The 17,093-nt window shown below is 42.5% G+C and overlaps 2 protein-coding genes across 2 annotated transcripts; both read right to left on the minus strand.

Moving 5' to 3' along the window:
- Positions 1–12,703: 12,703 nt before the first annotated feature.
- LOC119289046 lies at positions 12,704–14,079 on the minus strand. The gene is made up of 4 exons (XM_037568482.1): positions 13,826–14,079; positions 13,619–13,720; positions 13,427–13,516; positions 12,704–13,279 (listed from the first exon to the last, which is right to left on the minus strand). The coding sequence occupies exons 1-4, from the start codon at positions 14,050–14,052 to the stop codon at positions 13,132–13,134; spliced, it is 567 nt and encodes a 188-aa protein (XP_037424379.1). The 5' UTR covers positions 14,053–14,079; the 3' UTR covers positions 12,704–13,131.
- An 807-nt stretch (positions 14,080–14,886) lies between these two features.
- Positions 14,887–16,850, minus strand: LOC119283597. The gene is made up of 3 exons (XM_037563076.1): positions 16,486–16,850; positions 15,471–16,314; positions 14,887–15,383 (listed from the first exon to the last, which is right to left on the minus strand). The coding sequence occupies exons 1-3, from the start codon at positions 16,848–16,850 to the stop codon at positions 15,018–15,020; spliced, it is 1,575 nt and encodes a 524-aa protein (XP_037418973.1). The 3' UTR covers positions 14,887–15,017.
- Between the last annotated feature and the right edge of the window lie 243 nt (positions 16,851–17,093).

Genomic DNA, 17,093 nt, shown 5'->3' on the forward strand with positions numbered 1-17,093 from the left:
GACTATATTCGGAATACATGCCAACATTACATTGATGAATTGGAGCTAGTTCTGTGTCACCCTATGTTATGACTGTTACATGATGAACCACATCCGACATAATTCTCCATCATCGATCCATTGCCTACGAGTTTTCCTTATATTGTTCTTCGCTTTTTTACTTTTCCACTGCTATTGTTACAATCACTACAAAATATCAAAAACATTACTTTTGCTATCGTTACCTTTTGCTACCATTATCACTACTATCATATTACTTTTCTACTAAATACCTTGCTGCACATATTAAGTTTCTAGGTGTGGTTGAATTGACAACTCAGCTGCTAATACTTGAGAATATTCTTTGGCTCCCCTTGTGCCGAATCAATAAATTTGGGTTGAATATTGTACCCTCGAAAACTGTTGCGATCCCCTATACTTGTGGGCCATCAAGACTATTTTCTGGCACCATTGCCGGGGAGAATAGCTCTATTCTTTGAGTCACTTGGGATTTATATCTTCTTGTCATTATGAAGAACTTGAGAGATCCAAAAACCAAGATCTATCCCCCAACTACGAGGGGAGGTAAGGAATTACCATCTAGCTCTGCACTTGATTCACCTTCTGTTTTGAGTAAGCTTGCGACACCTAAACCTTCTTATGCGATTGATTCTGATATGTCGCATTGATGATGCCACTTCTGCTATGCATGATACTTATGATGAAACTACTTCTATGCCTGATACTACTGTGCCACTTGGTGAATTTCTTGATGAACAACTTGCTAGGGCTAGAGAGAATGAAATTGTTGAAACTGATAATACTTATGAAAGTGATTATGAAGGCTCTCCTAATAAATATGAATTACCTGTTGTTCCTGAGGGCTATGTTATGGATGAAGAAACTAAAAGAGACTTTCTCGCTTGCAATGATAGAAGTGATCTTAAGAAATTATTAGCTAAGCTTAAACAAAAAACTCTGAATGCTAGAATGAAATATGATCCTGCTTATGCTACTTCACCTATCTTTGTTACCGATAAGGATTATGAATTCTCTATTGATCCTGATATAATTACTTTGGTTGAATCTGATCCTTTTTATGGCTATGAATCTGAAACTGTTGTGGCACATCTTACTAAATTAAATGATATAGCTACGCTATTCACTAATGATGAGAGAATTCGTTACTTTTATATCCTTAAAATATTCCCGTTCTCATCAAAGGGTGATGCTAAGATATGGTTTAATTCTCTTGATCCTGGTTGTGTGCGTAGTCCCCAGGATATGATTTATTACTTCTCTGCTAAATATTTCCCTGCTCATAAGAAATAAGTTGCCTTAAGGGATATATATAATTTTGTGCAAATTGAAGAAGAGAGTCTCCCACAAGCTTGGGGGAGGCTTCTCCAATTACTTAATGCTTTGCCTGATCATCCTCTTATGAAAAATGAAATACTTGATATCTTTTATAATGGACTAACCAATGCTTCCAGAGATTACCTGGATAGTTGTGATGGTTCTGTTTTCAGGGAAAGAACACCGGATGAAGCTGAAATTCTATTGAATAATATGTTGACAAATGGAAATAATTGGACACTTCCTGAGCCTATTCCTATACCAACTCCGAAGAAAAGGGGTGTTCTATTTCTCAGTCCTGAAGATATGCAAGAGGCAAAGAAATCCATGAAAGAAAAGGGTATTAAAGCTGAAGATGTTAAGAATTTACCTCCTATTGAAGAAATACATGGTCTTAATTTACCGCTTGTTCAAGAAATATATGGGTTTAATCCATCACCTATTGAAGAAACACATGGTCCTGATAACCCAACACAGGTAGTAAAGGTAAATTCTCTCTATAGATATGATAAAGCTGAAATCCCATTTACTAAGTTTGCTAGCCCATGCTTAGATGAGTTTGATAAATTTATAGTTAAGCAAGAAGACTTCAATGCTTATTTTGGTAGAGAATTAAAACACAGTGCTGATATGCTTGAACACTTGGGTGATTATATGGCTAATGTCAAAGGTGAACTTAAACTTATTAGTAAACATGCTTCTATGGTTACCACTCAAGTAGAACAAGTACTTAAAGCTCAAAATGATTTTCTCAATGAATTGAATAGTAAGAATGAGGACTATGCTGTTAGAGTGGCTACTAGAACTGGTCAAATGACTCAGGAACCTTTGTATCCTGAAGGCCACCCTAAGAGAATTGAGCAAGATTCTCAGAGAAATAATATAGATGCACCTAGTCCTTCTAAAAGGAAGAAAAAGAAAAATGATAGGACTTTGCATGCTTCTATTGAACCTATTGCTGAAACACCTGAGAATCCAAATGATATTTCTATTTCTGATGCTGAAACACAATCTGGTAATGAACAGGAAACTAGTGATAATGTTAATAATAATGTTCATGATGATGCTCAACCTAGCAATGATAATGATATAGAAATTGAACCTGTTGTTGATCTTGATAACCCACAATCAAAGAATCAACATTATGATAAAAGAGACTTTGTTGCTAGGAAACACGGTAAAGAAAGAGAACCATGGGTTCAAAAACCCATGCCTTTTCCTCCCAAACCATCCAAGAAAAAGGATGATGAGGATTTTGAGCGCTTTGCTGAAATGATTAGACCTATCTTTTTGCGTATGCGATTAACTGATATGCTCAAAATGAATCCTTATGCTAAGTACATGAAAGAAATTGTTACTAATAAAAGAAAGATACCGGAAGCTGAAATTTCCGCCATGCTTGCTAATTATACTTTTAAAGGTGGAATACCAAAGAAACTTGAAGATCCAGGAGTACCCACTATACCATGCTCCATTAAAAGAAACTATGTTAAAACTGCTTTATGTGATCTTGGAGCCGGTGTTTGTGTTATGCCTCTCTCTTTATATCGTAGACTTGATTTAAATAAGTTGACACCTACTGAAATATCTTTGCAAATGGCTGATAAATCAACTGATATACCTGTCGGTATTTGTGAGGATGTGCCTGTTGTGGTTGCAAACGTTACTATTTTAACGGACTTTGTTATTCTTGATATTCCCGAGGACGATAGTATGTCTATTATTCTTGGAAGACCCTTTTTGAATACAGTAGGGGCTGTTATTTATTGCACCAAAGGCAATGTCACTTTTCATGTTAATGGTAATGAGCATACGGTACACTTTCCGAGGAAACAACCTCAAGTCCACAGTATCAATTCTATTGAAAAAATTCCATCGATTATTTTTGGAGGTTTTGAATTTCCTCTTCCTATTGTCAAGAAGAAATATGATATTCTTATTGTTGGGGATGTGCATATCTCCGTTGAGGTAACCTAGTGTTATTTGAAAATTCTCCGGTTCCATGTTATTCGGAATGAGTTTGTTAACAAGACTTCATCAACCTTATTAATTGATTCCTTTTGATGATCATGAGATGGATGAATTTAGAAAACACAACTCTGTGTACCCTCTTTTTTACTTTATGTTATTTATATTAAATAAAATAAAAATAGTATTTTCTGTCTGTTATCTGAATTATCCGTGCAATATAAAAATACCCCGAAAATAAAAGTTCTCCAAATGCCCTGTAATTTAAATATGATTTTTTCTGGAATATTTGAGAATATCTGGCACTGAGAACACAGCAGGGGAGCAAGCACCTGGGCACGAGGGTCCAGGGCGCGCCCTACCCCCCTGGGCGTGCCCCCCTACCTCGTGGGCCCACGGTGGCCCTCCTCCAATTATTGCTGCACCCACACACTCCTTCTTCCTCCCACAAACACCATTATCCAACTCAAGCACGAGTTCTAGCTCATTTTGCTGCGATTTTCGATCTCCTTGCTCAAAGCACCTCTCACAAAACTGCTTTGGGGGATTGTTCCTTGGTATGTGACTCCTCCAATGGTCCAATTAGTTTTTGTTCTAGTGCTTTATTCATTGCATATTTTTGCTGCTTAGGTGACCCTGTTCTTGAGCTTGCATGTCAAATTTATGTGGTTCCAAGTAGTTTTGATGCATGATATAGGCTCTACGCACTTGTAGGAGTAGTTGCTATCAATTTTGTTGAGTTTGGTTCACTTTTATTTGAAGTTACTAAAAATTTCAGAATTTTTCAGAAAATAATGAAGAGATTTTTGAGGGGCTCATCGAGTCGAAGCTCGAAGGAAAAGCAAAATGAATAAGCAAAGAGGCCCAAATATAATCTGCCTGGCATCACAGAGGTTCGGTAGTGTGAATGGCCTTGTGATGATTTCTTAAGAGCAGCCAGGATTTATGATGATTTCTATGAATTGGCTGAGAATGCAAGCCTCACCGCCTTCCTCCATGACCAGCGCCAACAGTATCTCTTACTCACCAATATCTTTGTGCAAAACTTTCATTTCCATGCTAGGAGCTCACCACCTACGGTGGAGTTTTATTTATATGATGAGCATAAGGAGATGTCACTTCGTGATTTTTGTCGGGTTTGTTTGATCCCTTTTGAGGGCATCATAGACGAACCACATCGCGGCGATGTGGATGGGTTTATTGATACCATCACTGTAGGGGAAACGAGGAAGGTTCCGATGCACGAACTACTAGCATACACTTTCCTGTTCTACGATACTTTGCTATATTTGCTAGTAGATGATTAATTGGGCACGGGAACTGTGGAAACCTGAGTGCCCCTGATATTGTTATTTTGTGCCACGCCTTATTTCGCGATGATACATTCAGCATGGGTGCTATTATTGCAAACCGGTTAAATCTTAACCGTACTAAGGGCGCATCTTTGGAGGCATCTTCGCCTTGCGCCTAGCTGCACATTTTAACATACCTATTAGGCATTATGAGAAGGAAGAAAAATTGCTGCCTCCTGTTTATTTAGATTATAAGAGTATGGTAGCACACGATTTTATTGTTAAGAATAGGGAAAATGAGCTCAAATACAAATTGTTCTTCGATAAACATCATCCTGAGACTATTACCCTGCCTGCTCCTTCCTTGTTTGATTTATCTGCAGGCAAGTACCTTGTCCCGTTGGAGGCTATTCGCGCCTACCGGAGCCCTACATCAGCCATAGACCAGAGTCGGAACCACAAGTTGATCCTCCACGACATTCTAATTACCAGTGGGATCCGAAGATGATTGTGTGACAAGTCTTCTTCTTCGCAGTACGACCCCAACTATTACTATGGATATCCGCCAGGCTAACCGTGGCCATAGACCAACTTAGGCCAAAAGCCTAAGCTTGGGGGAGTACATATTTCCCACCGACATTACATTCATGTTCACACACTCATTGCTAGACGTCGGTGCTCATACTTTTTCACTTTAATATCCATGCTAGTTTATTTCTTTTTTATGCTTTCTTCTTGTGAGTTTCATAAACCTTAAGAAAAACCAAAAAAATTAGTTGTAGTTTTTAGTTAGTTCACTTTCCATGCTTGTAGTAGTAGTTAAAAAGAAAAGCCAAAAAGATTTCCTATTCTTCCTTTTGCTTGTTGGGAGCTTTCCCGTGTATATAGTTTTATTTCTTTTCTTTTCTTTGGGGGTAGATATGAGAAGACCATGATTAAATTGTTGAAGTGACTCATATATGCTTTATTGTTGATTTAACCAAGAGTCCATATAGCCTTGTCTTCTCCTGTTTATTGAATGCTTGCAGATTCCAGCTTAGTCCAATGCATGTGCAGTGTTATTATTATTCACATCATTCGGTCGTGCAAGTGAAAGGCAATTATGATGATATATGATGGACTGATTGAGATGGGAGAAGCTGGTATGAACTCGACCTCTCTTGTTTTTGTACATATGATTAGTTCATCGTTCCTGATTCAGCCAATTATGAATAAACATGTTTGCAATGAAAATTAGAGATTATAGTTGCTTATGCCATGCTTAATTAGCTAGGAGCTTATAATGGTTTACCTTGCGTGCCAACATGCTATTAAAATGGTTGTGATGTGGTATGATAGGGTGGTATCCTCTTTTGAACGATTTGAGTGGCTTGACTTGGCACATGTTCACGCATGTAGTTGAAACAAAATCAACATAGCCTCTACGATATTTATGTTCATGGTGCATTATATCCTACTCATGCTTGCATTCAGTGTTGATTAATTTTAATGCATGTTCATGACTGTTGTCGCTCTCTAGCTGGTCGCTTCCCAGTCTTTTTCTAGCCTTCACCTGTAATAAGTGGGAATACTACTTATGCATCCAATCTCATAAACCCCAAAGTTATTCCATATGAGTCCACCATACCTACCTATATACGGTATCTACCTGCCGTTCCAAGTAAATTTGTATGTGTCAAACTCTAAACATTCAAATAAATATCATGTTTTGTATGCTCGAATAGCTCATGTATCAACTAGGGATGTCTGTATCTTCCATGTTAGGCGGGTTATTCTCAAGAGGAGTGGACTCCGCTCCTCACTCATGAGAAAGTGGATGGTCACCGGGATGCCCAGTCCCATGCTTTATGCAAATCAAATCAAAATAATTGCAAACAAAACTCCCCCTGGGACTCTTGTTAGTTGGAGGCACTCGTTGTTTCGAGCAAGCCATGGATTGATGCTTGTTGGTGGAGGGGGAGTATAAACTTTACCATTCTGTTTGGGAACCGCCTATTATGTGTGTAGCATGGAAGATATCGTCATCTCTTGGTTGTTATGTTGACAATGAAAGTATACCTCTCAAAATATTATTCACCTCTATTTCAAAATCGAGTTCTGGCACCTCTACAAATCCCTGCTTCCCTCTGCGAAGGGCCTATCTATTTACTTTTATGTTGAGTCATCATCCTCTTATTAAAAAGCACCAGTTGGAGAGCACCTCTGTCATTTGCATTCATTACTATTAGTTTACATTGAGTATGACTTGACTGGATCTCTTTTACCATGAATTACAATGTCTTGTCAGTCCTTGATCTTTAAAAGTGCTCTGCATTTATTTTTTGCGGTCTCAAAAAGGGCTAGCGAGATACCATCTTGTTATATCATATTATGATTGTTTTGAGAAAGTGTTGTCATCCGAGATTTATTATTATTGCTCGCTAGTTGATTATGCCATTGATATGAGTAAACATGAAACCTACGCGTTATTGTGAATATGGTTAGTTTATAATCTTTGCTGAAAACTTGAATGTTGGCTTTACATATTTACAACAACAAGATCAAATAGTGTTTGTAAAAGTTTTTCTTTATCACTTTCAGTTTGTCAATTGAATTGCTTGAGGACAAGCAAAGGTTTAAGCTTGTGGGAGTTGATACGCCTCCGCCTTATCTACTTTTCCAAACACTTTGGCCCTTGCTTTGGACTCTAACTTGCATGATTTGAATGGAACCAACCCGGACTGACGTTATTTTCAGCAGAATTGCCATGGTGTTATTTTTGTGCAGAAACAATAGTTCTCGGAATGACCTGAAACTCCACAGAGCATATTTTTGGAAATAATAAAAAAATACTGGCAAAAGATCAAGGCCAGCGGGGCCCACACCCTATCCACGAGGGTGGGGGCGCGCCTGCCCCCCTGGGCGCGCCCCCCTACCTCGTGGGCCCCTGGAGCTCCTCCGACCTCAACTCCAACTCTATATATTCGTGTTCGGATAGAAAAAATAGAGGAGAAAGATTCATCGCGTTTTACGATACGGAGCCGCCGCCAAGCCCTAAACTCTCTCGGGAGGGCTGATTTGGAGTTCGTTCGGTGCTCCGGAGAGGGGAATTCGTCGCCATCGTCATCATCAACCATCCTCCAGCACCAATTTCATGATGCTCACCGTCGTGCGTGAGTAATTCCATCATAGGCTTGCTGGACGGTGATGGGTTGGATGAGATTTATCATGTAATCGAGTTAGTTTTGTTAGGGTTTGATCCCTAGTATCCACTATGTTCTGAGATTGATATTGCTATGACTTTGCTATGCTTAATGGTTGTCACTAGGGCCTGAGTGCCATGATTTCAGATCTGAACCTATTATGTTTTCATGAATATATGTGAGTTCTTGATCCTATCTTGCAAGTCTATAGTCACCTACTATGTGTCATGATCCGGCAATCCCGAAGTGACAATAATCGATCGGGACCACTTCCGATGATGATCGTAGTTTGAGGAGTTCATGTATTCACTATGTGTTAATGATTTGGTCTGGTACTCTATTAAAAGGAGGCCTTAATATCCCTTAGTTTCCACTAGGACCCCGCTGCCACGGGAGGGTAGGACAAAAGATGTCATGCAAGTTCTTTTCCATAAGCACGTATGACTATTCGGAATACATGCCTACATTACATTGATGAATTGGAGCTAGTTCTGTGTCACCCTATGTTATCACTGTTACATGATGAACCACATCCGGCATAATTCTCCAACACCGATCCATTGCCTACGAGTTTTCCATATATCGTTCTTCACTTATTTACTTTTCCGCTGCTATTGTTACAATCACTACAAAATATCAAAAACATTACTTTTTCTATCGTTACCTTTTGCTACCATTACCACTACTATCATATTACTTTGCTACTAAATACATTGCTGCAGATATTAAGTTTCCAGGTGTGGTTGAATTGACAACTCAGCTGCTAATACTTGAGAATATTCTTTGGCTCCCCTTGTGTGGAATCAATAAATTTGGGTTGAATACTCCACCCTCGGAAACTGTTGCGATCCCCTATACTTGTGGGTTATCACCGAGCGATACGCATTTCTCTCGTACACGTACGCGCATGGGTGCGAGGCGTTGGGCTCTAACTGAACCCGATCGAGGCACTGGGCTCTAACTAAACCCGAGCGATTGCACTAGCTATGTTACAGAACCCGAGCGATCAATCCCTTGCTGTTAACTGAACCCGAGTGATTCCTTCGCTAATGCTGCTAACTGAAGACGATCAATGCTGCCTCTGGATGAACAGTGAGGGTTGTTGGGGGGTTTGGATGAACAGTTCCATGTGGGGGGTTGGATGAAGAGGACCCTGTGTTAGTAGAGGTTGTTGTCGCTGGATGAACAGTACCTCGATTGATCGAGCCGGTGGATGAACAGGACCCCGTGGAGGGGTGGATGAACAGGACCCCGTGGAGGGCTGGTTGAACAGTAGCTGGTGGAGGGCTGGATGAATAGTAGCCCGTGGAGGGGTGGTTGAACAGGACCCCATGGAGAGGGCCGGTTGAACAGTAGCCGGTGCAGGAGCGCGCGGTGGAGGCTGGAGGAGGTCGACGGTGGAGATGAACAGTATCCCGTGGAGTCCCGTTTTGCGGTACGCCACACCCCTCCCGATGAACAGGACCCCCGTTTTGACCGTAGCGCTCCAACAGAAGTCCGTTTCCTCTGTTTTGTAGTACGCCACACCCCTCCCGATCTATAGGAACTCGTTTCCACCGTAGGAGGTCCGTTTCCTCCGTTTTGCGGTACACCAGACCCCTTCCGATGAACAGGATCCCGTTTCGACCGTGGCCGGTCGAACACAAGGCCGTTTCCTCCGTTCTATGGTACGCCAGGCCACGTTTCCATCGACTGTTCCGTCCAAGCCGGTTGGCTCCCGATGAACATGACGACGCATTCTGTTCTGACCCAGCCGGTTGCCTCCCCATGAACATGATGACGGCACAGCTTCTCCGTTCTGGCCCAGCCATGTACACAAGCCCTGGTCGTACGTATGCGCGAGTAGGCATTTGAGTCCCCGCCCGTATGTACACGTTCGCGACTAGAATGACAATGCTACGTACACTTTGACCAGGTGGGTCCGACTGTGAGGCACTTCCTTGTGTACGAAGATGTAGTTGGTGGGTCCCAGCAGTCAGGGTGTGAATCATTTTTTTTTGCCCGTAATATGGATGCACTTCCTTGCGTGCGAAGATGTAGCTAGTGGGTCCCAGCAGTCAGGGGGAAACATTTTTTTTGCGAAATACGGTAGCCCATCTGGTGGGTCCCTGCTGTCAGGTGGAGGAATCATTATTTTGTACGTAATAAGGAGGCATTTCCTTGTGTGCGGCCATGGACCCAGCTGTCAGCCTCTCCATGTACAGTCCACGTCCGATGGATGTCATTCGTTGACCACGTTGACCACAGTGCGCCAAGAGCACTAGGAAGGGAACGGCACGGAGCCAGGGAAGACTCAGCAGTGGTTGCCCACATGGTGGGGAGTACGAGGGTTTACTGGTCTGGCTGCCGTCATCGAAAAATAATAGGAGGTGTGGGTGAGTAGAGGAATGGCCTGGCCAGCAATGGAGTAGGGTGGGGCGGTGCGGCCTGTGCAGCAGCACAGCCGGCCACGGGAGGCGGGAGCAAGCAGTCTCACCGGTGCTGGTTTGGGCGGATGAAGCAAGAAGACCAGAGGTTGAAGAAGCACTACGGCCATTGGATGGACATCATACGGTCTCTGTAGCTAGAATCGTTTATATTGACTAAGTTGACAAAGCCCTTGGTACGCGTCAACTTAATAGGCCCACGGGCCAGCCTCCGAAATGGTGTGCCCATATGTCAGGAGGAGGAATAATTTTTTGGGCGGCTGAAGCTAGAATATCCGAGATTAAAGAAGAAGCACGACATCTGTTGGATGGACATCCAACGGCCACTGCTGCTAGAACTGTGTGTTGACTATAAGTTGACAAAACCTTGCATACGCGTCAACTTACTTTTTTAGGGGACACATCAACTTAGTAGGCCCACAAGTGTGTGGCAGAGAACTTATATCCCATTTGCGATTTGCAAGAATGTACAACCCATTTTTGAATTCTAATGGAATTTACTACAGCTCATTTATAGTTTGTTTAAAAGTACAACCCATTTTCTAGCTAGGACAACGATTAATAATTTCAACCAACCGTTCAAAACAGAATTCAATAAAAATTTCCCACATTTTGATGGGATCCGAAATATTTTTATCCCGAAATTTCTAGTCAGATTAAATACAATTTCAATATAAATTTGTATTACGTAAAAATTCCAACGAAACATTGCGCGCGCAAGAATTAATGAAATTAAAATTTTCAAAATCCAAAAAGAAATATAAACTAGTTACGTGTTTGGTGCATTTTTATAGTTACTGCGCAGTTTTTATAATGGCATCCCATTTATTATTTTTTAAAGCTCATTCCCTTGTTAAGCCTAATGCATCCCTCCTTGGAAAGATTTACAGCGTAATGGGGCGGAGAATAACAAGTTGACCTTGTCTGGGTATTCCTCAAGAAAAGTATAGCTGGGCTAGCCATTTTCAGCTTGAAAAAAATTAATATCTGGGCTAGATATCTGGCCTGGGCTAGATGGGCCATAGCCTGCCCAGTTAATACCCTCCTCTCCTCTGAACAACAACGAAAACATCGCTCAAGAAAAACTCTACAGTGCTCACACCTCAAAAACACAAATACTGCTCGAGCTGCTTGGTCCCATCTGTCGGCCGCTCCTTGTGCAATTATCTCGTTGATTGACTACATAGGTTGACAATGGTGTGGGATCATGATGTCAGGAAACCAGGAGGAAGCAAAAAATATTATAGTTGTATCTAATAAGGAGGCACTTGCGTACGTGTGGCTATGGCCCTGGTGGGTCCCCACTGTCATCCTCTCCAAGTAAAGTCATCTCCTCATTCCTCATGTCCATTGACCATGCTGATAACGCGAGACGGCGGTGCCACAGCGAGCGCAACAACTCGAAGGACGACGGAGAGGGCCTCGCGGGCCCTACGGATGGTCCGATACAACGCCCGCTGCTCATTCGGGAAGCCAGGATCATATGGCCACATGTCCGCGACGGCATTGTCGTTCGCTTGTTCACCAGTGCTCGTTGAGGAGGCGGAGGTTGCAGCATAGGTCCTCCTGCGCTGGTAGCTCTTCCGCCATTAGGGCATCGAAATGCGGCCGCACCTGCTCTATGGTGACCACGGCATGAACTGGCTTGGACAGTGGCGCCGGCTCCTGGTCGGAAGCTACGTCCATCGTCTGATTGTCGACGCTCAGCTCGGCGAGCTCGCTGGCGAGCCAGCATGTCCGGCTGCTGGACCGACCCGCTGCCAAGCACGAGTCTGACTGCCGTGGCCCACCCAAACCGCCTCCCTCGCCCGTGCGCACTTTCCGCCCGAAACGGTCAGCGCCGCCCGCCCTACTTCCTGGTGCAGGCGATTGCTTCGCCTTCAAACGACACAAGTGTCGTCCGTCCGTCCGTCTGCCGCTCACATTAAGAGAGAATTCCATATTTAACACTCGCTGAAATTTTTGTGCCCTATTTAACACCGTAAATTTTTTTCTTCCTTATCTAACAACAATGCTAAAATTTGTTCCCTTTGTGACACTTCCGTCTATTTTGAGTACTAACGGTGTTAAATGGTACATGAAAAGATGATATTACCCCTAATGCAACTTGTGATCAAAATCATTCACATGGGGATCAATAACTTTTCCTGCTGTTAATTGCAAAACTGGGCAGAACTTTCCTTGTAAACATGCAATTCTGGACAGTTTTTTATTTCGAAATTTAATTCAAAATTGTGCAGAACCTGTGACACAATTCATATGTATATTGTTCAACACACACCTTTCAAATTTGCCAATGGCATGAGGCACTCCATATACATCCAGACTCACATCCAAGTACACATATATGACTCACATATATCATGCGTATACATCATATTAGCAACCCAAAAGTGGCTCACATCATACCCAGGGTCACATACATTACTCCAAGTCCACACATACATCATATTAGCAACCCAAAAGTGGCTCACATCATACCCAGGTTCACATACATTACTCCAAGTCCACACATACATCATATTAGCAACCCAAAAGTGGCTCGCATCCTACCCAGGTTCACATACATTACTCCAAGTCCACACATACATCATATTAGCAACCCAAAAGTGGCTCACATCATACCCAGGTTCACATACATTACTCCAAGTCCACACATACATCATATTAGCAACCCAAAAGTGGCTCACATCATACCCAGGTTCACATACATTACTCCAAGTCCACACATACATCATATTAGCAACCCAAAAGTGGCTCACATCATACCCTGATTCACATACATTACTCCAAGTCCACACATACATCATATTAGCAACCCAAAAGTGGCTCACATCATACCCAGGTTCACATACCTTACTCCAAGTCCACACAACATGACATGAGCAGCAACAAAAGTGACATTAAGTGAAAGAAATTAGATGGAGTTCACAAGCTGAGCCGCCTTTTGCTTCTTGTGCCCATTGCAGGGCTAGTTGGGTAAGCTCTTTTGCTTCTAGTGCCCATTGCAGGGCTGTCAAATGGAACCATCAGATTGTTTTGATCCTTTTTAGCAAGCTCCATCTTCCTTGTGGCCCTTAAAATAACAACATGGCTGTCAAATTATTGTAGTGCATGTATGACAACAATACATATGGATATATTTGATACATGTATGGCAGCAAACAACAATATCAACTATGCATAATATGTGATATTAAAATCCAGAAACAGAAAAGGTCACCTTTTCCCCCCTTTTGCATTTTTCTTGTTTGTAGTCTCCAATGTTTGGTTATGCTTTCCCTTCCTCTTGGTTGTAGTTTCCAAGTTTTGGCTATGGATTGCATGAATACATACAAATCGAACTCAGTTTTCGTTTGGCACAAATAAAAACTCAGTTATTATTTGGAACAAGCATTGGTGTAGAATAGGTAACCTTGGTGGAAAATACATAGCGGCTGTCGGCGCGTCATCACCTCTTGGCACAATGGATGACTCGGATGTTTTAGTAGTCTTCCTCCTCTTCTTTGGTGGTTCTCTACACAAGAAATGAGAAAGTAGTGAACATTCATAGGTGATTACAAACAATAATGCAAGAAAGTAGTTAACATGCAATAGGAGAGTAGAATGGATAGTTGATTACCTCACAGCCATGAAAGCAGCAATGTCATCTTTGTTACCCTTCTTGCACTTATGCCAATGGTGCCCGTATTCCTTGCAAATAGGGCACAAGTGCTGGCCACTTTTCCTCTTTTTCTCACCACAACCCTTATGCCTCTCAGTTTGGGGCCGACCAGCTACAGCTTTTAACAAGGGTGGATGCATGAAGAATCCATGGTTAGATTCAGGCCACTGGGTCTTGTCACACATAGCAGGGATTAGTTGGCCATAAGCTGCCCTAAACATGTCAATGGAGTAATATGAGTCCACATAATTCTGTATATGTGCATTGACAAGTGATGTGATGAATGCTAGAGCATGCTTGCAAGGAAGGCCGGAAACTTGCCATTGTCTACAAGAACATGTGTTGTCATGCAAGTTGACGACAAACCTAAACCCGCTGCCTCCCAATTGAGTAACTTCAGCAACTTCTTCTGCGCTTTCTACCACCTCCAAGTTTAACTCTCTACTCTTTGCATTCAACTTCTTCATTATGTGGGGCAAAATTAATAAGCCAGCTAACTTCTTTGCTACTTTTCTCCTTCGATTCCACATGATCATAATCATCTGCCTAAGCTTGTCCATTAAGTCATCCAAGTTGAAGGACTTGTGGTGCTTAATCCATTTATTGAAGCACTCTGCCAGGTTGTTGGTTACATAGTCCACCTTACAAATGGTTGAGAACTGACTCCTAGTCCACAACCTAGTGTGCCACTTCCTAAGTTATGTAGTTGTCGCTGGCTTTGCTGTCTCCATTGCAACCCAATTTTTCTCAAATATATACTTGTTCCATGAGTAAGCAGCAGCCCAAAGATGGTCATCAAATACCTTTCCGTGATACTTTTTCTTGAAGTTTGACACCAAGTGAAACATGCATTCCCTAAGTTCTACCTCTGGGAAAACTTCCTTTACCCCTGTCATCACCGCCTGCCCAGCATCAGTGCTTACGGCTAAACCCCTTGGCGATCCTATGGCTTGCCTAAGCAATTGCATGAACCAGATCCAGTTCTCATTTGTTTCGGAATCAAAAATTCCAAAACAAAGTGGATACATCCAATTATGGCCATCTACAGCAGTAGCACTGGCTAGCTGCCCCTTAAACCTGCCTGTTAAGAATGTGCTATCTACTGCCAAATACGGTATGCAACCACTAAGGAATCCATCTATGCAAGGTTTCAAAGCAAAGAAGAACCTTCTAAACCTGATTTTTTTTCTTTTATAGTGTAATGATCAATCTGCACTATGCTACCAAGGCAAGATATTTCAACTTGCGCTTTAAACCTATACAAATTGTCAAAGCTGCTATCCCAATCACCATATAGTTCTTTCAGAGCTAGCTTCTTACCCATATATACCCTCTTGTAGTGGATGTCAACCTTGTGGTGTTCTTTAATCTTTTTGCGCAATGCCTTCGCTCCGAGAGTAGCATCTTCAATCAGCCAATCCTTCACCTTATCACATATCCAAAACTTGGTTGCATTCTTCATCTTCTTTTTCCTTCTTGTACTAGAGCAATCATGACCACATGGGTTTTTCTTCACCTTAAAAAGAGAGATAGAGGTAATTAGCTAAAAACACTTGACAATTATGCAATAAATGTTCACAAATGAATAGAGTTAAACAATTACCATTACAGTACACTTATCCTCCATCGTAGAAGCATGTATCCTCCATGGACAATTATCAGCATCTTGTCTTGAACAATAGCCCCTAAACCGATGAGGTGTACTATACTCGGTATTATACTCAAATTCATGTTTGATTGCATGCTGAGAAAGTGCCAACTTGAACTCTTTCATGCTGGGATATGTAAAGCCTTTTGTCATTGGAGGGTCTAATTTGTCATACTCTACATGTGGAGTATGCTCTGCCTCATGGCACTCCTCATCCTCCTCTACTTCATCATCCTCTACTTCAGACTCCCCTACTTCATCGTCCTCTACTTCAGACTCCTCTACTTCAGACGCCTCTACTTCATCATCCTTTTCTTTATTACGATAAAGAACCACATCTAAGGGCATAGGTTCGTCCACTTCATACATATTCTCCTCATCAACACCAACATGCTCATTCTCAGGTCTTGGGTTGCGAAGGTAAGTATCATCCTCATGTTCTATATTGCTGTTAGGTTCATCCCACCTGGTGATAGGCTCATATGGTTCCGAGGGATCACAATATGCAATAATCATATGCAGCATCTTTGTCTCCGAGTGTTTTACAAACATAATCATCAAATCTTGGTCAGATTTTACTTCTGGACAGTTTTTAAGAGCATAGTCATAATATTGCACATGTGCAACTTCCAAATAACGCGGCGGGTACTGCTCTACAATTGACTCGACCAAATCCTTATAATTTGTCAAGTCACAATCGATAACCTTCTCAAAACAAAAACATCTTATGACCTTTCGAGCTTTCTTTGGATTGCCAAACAATTTAATTTTGAGCAAATAACTCGAATTTGGATCCATCCTGTGAATTAAAAGACAACTTTAAACTTTGCTTTAAACCTATACATGAGTATTGCTAGACAATCTGATCATTAACAGAAATTAAGTGAAAAGATCTCTTCCTCAAATACATAGCTACACAAACTAGCACAATCTATGCATGATAATTGCTACTAGATGGACTGGCCCTTACCCATCTGGACACGCCCATGTTGCTGGCGGCAACTGAGTACCTCCCTGGCCTGAAGCTGCTGCCATGAACGACCCAGCCGTGCCCTCGCCAGAGACCCCATCCACTGCCGCGCCCTGGCCCGAGCCAGCTGTAGCCGAGCCACCGGCCAGGCCCGAGCCAGCTGTAGCCGAGTCTCCGGCCTGGCCCGATGCTGGCTCAACCCCACCGCAGCCCGAGGCTAGCCCGACGCCGTGGATTGACCTAACCTCAGCCCCGCCGGCGCCATCGGCAAGCACGTCCGCAGCCGCGCCATGACCATCGTTCGCAGCCGCGCCATGGCCGTCGTCCGCGGCACTGTCTCCATCTATAGAACTGCCGCCATCCATAGCCCTCCGTCGCCGCCCCTAGGTCTAGGAGGTTCGCCGCCGCCGCCGCCTCTAGGGTTGGGAAGAAAGGGGATGAGAAGAGTCGGGTCGGGAGAGAATAGAGAGACCGGTTTGGTCTCTGGTTTTCTTTTTCCTCAAAGGGGTAATTTCGTCCAACGAGAAAATACTGACATCAGTCAATCCAGATCTTAACGGCATATGCTAACGGACTTGACGGAAGTGTTAGAAAGGGAAAAAAATTAC

Source organism: Triticum dicoccoides, chromosome 4A (genome assembly GCF_002162155.2).
Source record: "Triticum dicoccoides isolate Atlit2015 ecotype Zavitan chromosome 4A, WEW_v2.0, whole genome shotgun sequence".
NCBI classification, from domain to species: Eukaryota; Viridiplantae; Streptophyta; class Magnoliopsida; order Poales; family Poaceae; genus Triticum; species Triticum dicoccoides.

What these genes read in the sequence shown, in the direction of transcription:
- LOC119289046 (XM_037568482.1), bottom strand. Translation starts at nt 14,052, where the DNA reads ATGTGTGACAAGACCCAGTGGCCTGAATCTAACCATGGATTCTTCATG. An exon ending in GCTGCTTTCATGGCTGTGAG is followed by an intron (nt 13,721 to 13,825) that starts GTAATCAACTAT and finishes TTTCTTGTGTAG; the next exon opens with AGAACCACCAAAGAAGAGGA. An exon ending in GCTATGTATTTTCCACCAAG is followed by an intron (nt 13,517 to 13,618) that starts GTTACCTATTCT and finishes TGCAATCCATAG; the next exon opens with CCAAAACTTGGAAACTACAA.
- LOC119283597 (XM_037563076.1), bottom strand. Translation starts at nt 16,850, where the DNA reads ATGGATGGCGGCAGTTCTATAGATGGAGACAGTGCCGCGGACGACGGC. An exon ending in ACATGGGCGTGTCCAGATGG is followed by an intron (nt 16,315 to 16,485) that starts GTAAGGGCCAGT and finishes TTTAATTCACAG; the next exon opens with GATGGATCCAAATTCGAGTT. An exon ending in AGGATAAGTGTACTGTAATG is followed by an intron (nt 15,384 to 15,470) that starts GTAATTGTTTAA and finishes TCTCTTTTTAAG; the next exon opens with GTGAAGAAAAACCCATGTGG.